General features: G+C 37.0%; 1 protein-coding gene across 1 annotated transcript in view; it reads left to right on the top strand.

Moving 5' to 3' along the window:
* Window positions 1-8643, top strand: part of LOC107758676 (anthrax toxin receptor 1-like) — a 23729-nt gene that overhangs the window by 7393 nt on the left and 7693 nt on the right. Inside the window, exons 10-14 of the mRNA XM_016576478.1 lie at window positions 628-726; window positions 3595-3664; window positions 4287-4365; window positions 6736-6831; window positions 7450-7494. Coding sequence (XP_016431964.1) covers window positions 628-726; window positions 3595-3664; window positions 4287-4365; window positions 6736-6831; window positions 7450-7494 — 389 coding nt within the window. The remainder of the gene's footprint in view (window positions 1-627; window positions 727-3594; window positions 3665-4286; window positions 4366-6735; window positions 6832-7449; window positions 7495-8643) is intronic.

The following is an 8643-nucleotide window of genomic DNA, read 5'->3' as shown; positions in this document are numbered from 1 at the left end:
TTACCTTAGCTCCGCCCTGAGTGAGCTGTCATCAGTCCACCATTGTTTCACCGCCAGAGCAGATGTAGATAAGAATGACTCCTAAGCGATTGAGGTGTTCTGTTGTTGGATGTAATAATGAATATAGCAGTCGTCATTTACTCCCAACATCTGAGCCGCTGAAGACGCAGTGGATTATGTTTGTTTTTGATGGGAATGTGCCCCCGATCTACCTAAATGCGTCTATGTTCATGCAAATCATTTGTGATCCAGCTTAACCTACAGATGAAGTGAGTATAAGGTTTTTTAATGAATCTTTGCAAATCGCCTTTCATAATAATGTGCTAATTAGCAAGTTTCAGGATGAGTGTGTCTAAAGTAAACAGTCCCTCAGAGAGCAGCTCGGAAGAGAGGGGCGGGGTCAGCAGAGCTCATTAACATTTAAAGGAAAATGCTACAAAACCGCTTGTTCTGAAAAGATCTGTTTTTGACATTGAGAAATTTTAACCAAACTATGTTATAGACTTTTCATTAAGACCCTAAAGAATCATATCAACTTGTGGAAAATGGGCATAAATGACCCCTTTAAATATATTTAGGACACAACATGTATTTAACATCAAACACAATGTGTTTCCTCTGTTCCAGAATCTTTTGAGGTGGTAGTTCGAGGGAACGGATTTCTTCACGCCCGTGATGTGAACAGAATCCTTTGCAGTTTCCGTATCAACAACACCCTCACCGTGAGTAAGTGAAAACAGCACAGAACGATTTCTGTTCCTTGCACTGCCAGCTGTGTGCTGCTGAATTAATAATAGGTTAACCTGTGTTAGCATTAACTGCCAACCGACAACGATCTCCTCATTTGATAAGGAGCAAGAGTGAAAGTTGTTAAATCACAGAAGTGAGTCCAGGCCAGGCTAATGTAGCATTGCTCATGTGGCAATGCAGACAGTTTTTTGTACTGGTAAAGAAGCCAATTGAATCCAAATGTCAGTACGGCTGTCGTGTTTTCAACAATGAGCTAGCATGCCGCTCGAGAAAGGTTGGCCGCAGCACTTGTAAATCACAAGACTTGACTTCAACATAAACCACATGTGCACAAACACATCCACACACCATTAAAAAAAACACACCATGGAAAATATTACCAGGATTTTTGTTCAAATATGTTGGAGGTTTTTAATTGTTTTGTATATGTATAGGTTTGATTAGCAAATGCAGAGTTTTAACCAATGTCATGAAAAGCACCTTCAAAGCTCTTTTTCACATTTAGGTGAACAATTTCAGTTCTTTTAGGTTATAGCACTAAACTCTATTCCCCATCGTGCGACTCTTGCATAACCATTACATTGGGTAACTAATAGAATGGCTCAACGCACAGCGCTTGGAATGCTGGATTTATCTTGGAAGCGAATGGCTAGAAATTGGTCTGTTGCGGTGTTGATGTCCTAATGATTTCTGAGCTCTGAGCATCTATCCTTCTCTCTCAGCCGCTGTTTTACTTAAAGAATATCAGATGGCATGGGGGAATGCAAAGTCCATCTCACCAGTGTGTGTGTGTGTGTGTGTGTGTGTGTGTGTGTGTGCACGAGTCTAGGCCAGGGTAAATAGGCTTTGGAGTCAAACTTTTTCCAGTTTCTCATTTTTCATGTGGAAAAATGACAAGAGAATAAAAATTCTGCCCTTTAGTTTAAGGCTGAACCAAAGTGGTAAAGATATGCAATAGAGTTTCGGTGTTTTTCTTCTGAAAATAATTATTAGTGGTTATTGCTAAGGCAAGCATCAGCATTACTCATGTGTAGGGGCTTTTCAAACTTCAGCGCATAACTTGTCCTGCACTGTTTAAATAATACCTCAAATCATGTGGCTTATTGAGAAGAGGTGTACTATTATAAGAAAATGATCAAAAACATCCAATAGATTTACAATACAAGTGGGACTTGAGTCATATCTGCAGAACAAAATATCATAGAGGCTTGAGGGTGGACTCTTGACTTGAGCCAGTAAGTAACCACCTAGCAACCACCCAAAACAGTCTAGGAGCTGTATAGTAACACCCTGGCAATCACCCAGAACACTCTAGCATCATGGCACTGAGTCTTGCATCAAAGGAATATTTCACCCAAAAATGTACATTTGTGAATATTTGCTCACTCTTAAGGCCTTACGAGGTGTAAATGAATTTGTTTCTTCATCTGAACACAGTTGGAGAAATATGATGGATCCTCTGCAGTGGGTGAAGTCAGAATGAGAGTCTGATGAAAACATCACAATAATCCACAAGTAATGCACATGACACCAGTCCACCAGTTAATGTCTTGTGAAGTGAAAAACTGCTTCTTTGTAAGAAACAAATCAATCATCAAAGCCATTTTTTACTTTAATTTAAGTGAGTCCTCAATCAATAATATTGCTTTCTCCAGCATAGATCAAACATCACTTTACAAGTAAAACAGTTCAAAACAGTTCTAAACAAATATGTCAGTGGATTTTGATGTGATGTGAAACAGGAGATGGACGTTTCCCACTTATTGTGGATTTTGGATTTAAATGAAGGTTTTAAGTTAAAAAGTCTTAATGATTAATTTGTTTTTCAAAGAGATTTTAATTTTATAAGATGTTAATTAATGGACTGGAGTGGTGTGGATTACTGTACTTGTGGATTATTGTGATGCTTTTATCAGCTGTTTGGACTCTCATTCTGACGGCACCCATTCACTGCAGAGGATCCATTGGTGAGCAAGTGATGTTATGCTAAATTTCTCCAAATCTGATGAAAAACAAACTAATCTACATTTTGGATGACCTAAGGGTGAGTACATTTTTATTTACTCTATTCCTTTAACAAGAAATACTCACCATTATTCTCCCAAAAAAAAATGAAAATCTAGTTATTATTCATTAGTTTATTACGGACAGCAATAAATGTTGATATTTTTGGTGCAAACTACACTGCTGTTCATAAGTTTGGGTTTGGTAAGATTTTTTTCTGTTTTTGAAAATAGTCTATCATGCTCACCAAGGTCACAATCATTAATTTGATTGAATTATACAGTAAAAAAAAAAAATACTATTTTCTATATTACTATATTTTCAAATGTAATTTATTCCTGTGATGGCAAGGAATTTCAGCATCATTACTCCAGTCTTCAGTGTCACATGATTATTCAGAAATTATTTGAATATGCTGATTTACTGCTCAAGAAACATTTCTTATTATCAGTGCTGAAAACAGTTGTGATGGTTATTTTTGTGGAAACTATGATACATTCAAGATTCTTTGATGAAATGAAAGCTCAAAAGAATAGCATTTATTTGGAAAAGGACAATTTTGTAACATTATAGATGTCTTTACTTCAACTTTTGATCAATTTATTTTGCCCTTGCTGAATAAAAGTAATAATTTATTTTTAAAAATTAATCTTACCGACTCCAAACTTTTAAATAGTGCATGGTGAAATGAAAATGTGTAACGGTGATTCAGACTGGCTTATAGGTTAAGCTGCTGTTAAATTATTTACAAACAATTCGTAAAATGAAACCGAATTACTGATATCAACCCTGAGGACATTTATCAAGCTGCTTCTTATTCTGTGTGTTGTTATTCTCCAGTGAAGAGGCCTCTGGTTGTCGAAGACACGTACCTGCTCTGCCCAGCACCGGTACTGAAGGAGGAGGGAACGTAAGTCTTGCTGGAAACTTTCTCTTCAGCTGAAGCAAATAAAGCTAGAATGGAAAGAGAAGCACACAAGCCAAGAACCAAATTAAAATATAGGACAGAAAGACGCCCAAAATAGTCTCTATGAAAGTAACTCTTCTCCCATGCATTTTAGCACTTTCAATTTAAACTAATTGTAAATGCTTCATAATTGTTAAGTAATTATCATAACTGTTGTAAATGCTCATCATTTTGAATTAAAGAATGTAAAAAAAATCTACAGGAAAAAAAGAAGATTTGGTTATGCCATGAAATTCTTTTTTTAACAAGACTACATATGTAACTTTCCTGTAACATAATAAAAAAACAGTTATTTTAATTTGTAATTGTAATTTCACAGTATTATTGCTTCTACTGTATTGTACTGTACTGGGTTTTGATCAAATAAATATAGCCTTGGTGAACCTAAGAGACTTATTTACTTAGCGACCACAAGCTAATGAATGGTAGTATACTTTATATGTAATTTAAGCACAACTGGAATACATACTTTTTTGTATTTATTTTCTAAATTAACAAAAAAAAATTGAACAATTTGAAATAAAATCAAGTCAGCAAGATTTGTCTGTCTCTTTTTCGTTCATAGGACTGCCTCCCTTCATGTCAGTATGAACAACGGCCTGAGTTTTATCTCCAGTTCTGTGACCATCACCACTGTCAGCTGTGTGAGTACAGTAACCCTGCAGGGCAGCAGTGCCAAGCCCACTCCCACTGTTACACTGGGCAGAGCCACTGCTAGTACCACTACACTGGGCAGTACCTCTAGTTCAGCTCCATCTTCAATGTCTTCAGGATCATTAGAAAATCACAGGTAGGTGAGTTTGATCAGGGTTGGAGTTAAACCCTGAAGCGCATTGGCCCTCCAGGGCAAGATTTGAGGAACCCTGCTGTAATTACTATCATGAAATTTGATTTGTTTTCCGACAAAGTCACAAACAAACAATATTTCTAAGCTAATAAAACTCAAACAATCATCATCGTTCATGTCTTTATTGAGCACAGTCATTAAACATACAAAGTAATGGTGGAAAAAGTAAATGAAACACTAGGCTTCTGGTGTCACTAAATGCCAATTGGAGTCAGGTGTTAGCAAACCAGGAGTCCAATCAATGAAACGAGAATAAAGGTGTTGTTTGGGGCTAAACTGACTGATATAAATACCCAAACAGCGTGGTCAGTGTGCTATTCACAAGCAGCATTAGCTGACGTGAGCCATGCCACGCAAAAAAGACATTTCAGAAGACCTACGATCAAGAGTTGTTGATGTGCATGTAGCTGCAAAGGGTTACAGATTAGTCTCAAAGACTTTAGATATTCATCAGTCCACAGATAGACAAATTGACTAAAAATGCAGATGATATGGTTCTGTGGCTACTCTCCATTGAAGTAAGTGCCCAGCCAACATCTCTCCAAAGGCACAATGCAGAATGCTAAATGAAGTGAAAAAGAACCATAGAGTAACAACTAAAGACTTGAAGGATTCATTGAAGCTGGTTAACATCTCTGTTCATGAGTCAACCATACAAAAAACACTGAACAGGCATGGTATCCATGGAAGGACACAAAGAAAGAAGCCACTGCTCTCTAAACAAAACATTGCAGCACGCCTAAAGTTAGCCAAAGACCACCTTGACACTCCACAACACTACTGGGAAAATGTCTTGTGGACAAATAGAATTGTTTGGGAAAAGCATGCAGCGCTATGTATGGAGTAAAAAGAAAACAGTGTACCAACATGAAAACATCATCCCAACAGTGAAGTATGGTGGAGGGAGCATTATGATTTAAGGGCTGCTTTGCTGCCTCTTGACCTGGACCGCTTGCCACTGTGGAGGGGAAAATGAATTCCCAAGTTTATCAGGATATCCTACAGGATAATCTCAAGGTAGCTGTCTGCAAGTTGAAGCTCAGAAGAAGCTGGGTGGTGCAGCAGGATAATGACCCTAAAGATCGAAGTAAATCTACTACAGAATGGCTTCGGAGACATAAAATCCACCTTTTGGAGCGGCCCAGTCAAGCCCAGACTTCAACCCAATAGATATGCTGTGGAATGACCTCAAGAGAGCCATTCACACCAGACGCCCTAAGAATATGGGTGAGCTGAAGCAGTTCTGTAAGGAAGAATGGTCCAAAATTACTCCTGGACGTTGTGCAGGTCTAATACACGGCTACGGGAAGCGCTTGCTTGAGGCATTGCTGCCTAAGGTGGTTCAACCAGTTATTAAAGCACGGTTTCACTTACTTTTTCCACCATCACTTTGTATGTTTAATGGGTGTGTTCAATAAAGACATGAAAGATCATGACTGTTTGTGTTTTATCAGCTCAGTAATATTCTGTTAGATCACATTTCATGACCAATTTAAGCAGAAAACCAGGAAAATGAAAATAGTTCAATTACTTTTTCTTGCAACTGTGTGTGTGGACACATATTTTTGTTTTTTAATTGTAACATGCAAGATTTTTGCACGCATCTGGACTTTTTATTTTTTAAGGTGATTTTCATATTCTATAATGCAGTGATTTTTAAATGATCATAAAGATGTGATCATTTACAATTTAAATATTATTACTACTTATTTTTTGCATTACAGTAATAATAAATTACTATTATGAACAATTATAAAAATGATGTCAATGCAACAAAAAATAGGCTTAATTTTCAGTTCAATAAATATATAGACTCATATTTCTTTCCTTTGATTTTGGGCTGAAATGTGACTTTGAAACATTATTCACAGCTTTCGAGAGATACTATATTTGATTTCAGACGAGATAAAGAAAATACACTCAATATAAGATGCCTTATTAAGGGGTTCCTGGCGTAGTCACTCACACCGAGATCAAGATAATGTTTTTAAAAGCTCCTTGCAGCAATTCCTATTAAAATTCTGTCCCTCAACTATATTACACCGCAAATTTTTAATTGGAACCCCATCCAGAAGGGTTTGAGTGTGGCACGAGGAAGATTATTCAACGTTTATTTCCTTTGGACCATAAACCTCCCCCGGATCTGTTTCTCTGCTCTGTCCATCAGACCGACGGAACGTTCTTGGCCATAGCGCTGCTGATACTGCTGCTGCTGATCACTATGGCGACACTCTGGTGGTTTTGGCCCTTCTGTTGCACAGTGGTAAGTTTTGCACTGAAGTCCCTCATCTCAGCTTTCTTTTTCAAAAGTTACCCCAACCGGAGCCCAAAATCCAGTTATTACGGTGCAGAGAAGTGGTTTTTGAGCCCAGTGATGTCTTTTCTGAAGTGCAAATGAATGTGAAATTCTGAGCCATGGTAAAAGTCTTGCTAGTAAGTAAGATGGAATTAAAGGGAATCATTTATTTAAAATAATATTTTGCATTCGAATCTTATTTTCATTCCTTCACAAATGATACCTGTGACAAAGGGCTGTAACAACGATTTTGATGACACTTTACTTGAAGCCTTTATGAATATTGGATTTTAAAGCTGCTCATTATATACTTCTTTTCACAAATAATTGTAACCAAACGTAAAATGTAGATTGGTTGTTTGTCATACGTTTTAATGCATTATAGTTTCTAAAGGTGTAATAATGAATAGATAATTATTAAATTGTGATATATTAAAGCTGTGGTTATAATTATTCATGAGATCATACAACTCATTATACGGTCGGTGCATTACTAGGCATAATTGATGCATTAAATATACTTCTATAATTCAGTGTATATAAAAGTTTAAAGTTAAGAATTTATTTTCATTCTAATGTCAACAGATTGTCCATGAGCCGCCACCGCCACCAGTCATGGACGACAGTTCGGTAAGAGATGATGGCAACACTTTCGTATAGGGACCAATTCTCACTATTAACTAGTTGCTTATTAGCATGCCTATTATTATCATACTGGCTGTTTGTAGGTACTTATAAAGCACATATTCTGCATGACCATATTCTACATCCCTAATCCTATCCAATACCCAAACTTAACTACCTCACTAACTATTAATAAGCAGCAAATTAGAAGTTTATTGAGGCAAGTCTTAGTTAATGGTTTGTTAATAGCGAAAATTGGACCTTAAAATTAAGTGTGACCGAGCTGATTTGTTTGTTTCCTGAATCCTGAACCACTTCGAGATCACATATCGCAAAAAGAATCTGATTTTATATGCATCTTCAGACATGAACGTTAGGTAATCTAGTAATTTTAGAGGAAATATTAAAATTGTGTCATCATTTACTCACCTTCATGTCATTACAAAATCCTGTAATTTTCTAGATTCTGTGGAAAACAGAAAGAGGTAGTTAGCAAAATGTCCAAGCTGTTATATCTACTGTACACATGCAAAATGGATAGCAGGAGCTGTTAGGAGCACCACAAAAATATTAAGTAAGTCTATGTGACTTGTACACTACATTCGAAGTAATCTGAAGCCATTCAGTATCTTTGTGAAACAGACCTATCTGAAAATCTTCCCTTCTGCCTTAGCTCTCAAATCACATTTGTAATTACTTAAATAAGGTTTGAGAAGTAAAGTGGAAGGGTTGATTTCTTGCAAATAATTTTTTTTATTTAATTTGTATTTTCAATGCCATGCCTTGGTGTCTTGGCAGGATCAACAGTGTGTTTGTTCTCATCATGGAACCTTTTAGCTTCAAGTTTATTTCAGAGGCTTTTTCTTGTGAAGGGACGCCTACTGACATTTGTTCCAAACATTTGCTCAGCAAAGTTTTCACAGATGTGCCCAAGGATGCCAAATAGTGTTGGGTCGTTCTTCAACGATTCGTTCATTTTGAACAAATCTTTAATGTGACTCGGGAAGAACGAGTCGTCTCGGGGAGTGATTCGTTCAGTCGCGCATGCGCAACATCCTATAGGTCTGTACTGGAATTAGTCAAGTAGTTCACCTGGTTCGAGTCTTCGGGTTTTTCCGAGTCGTTCGTTCATCACGTGACAGCCCCATAAACTTA

Source organism: Sinocyclocheilus rhinocerous, unplaced genomic scaffold (assembly GCF_001515625.1).
Source record: "Sinocyclocheilus rhinocerous isolate Xijiao unplaced genomic scaffold, SAMN03320098_v1.1 scaffold623, whole genome shotgun sequence".
Taxonomy (NCBI): Eukaryota; Metazoa; Chordata; class Actinopteri; order Cypriniformes; family Cyprinidae; genus Sinocyclocheilus; species Sinocyclocheilus rhinocerous.
This window is presented reverse-complemented; position numbering and strand designations above follow the sequence as displayed.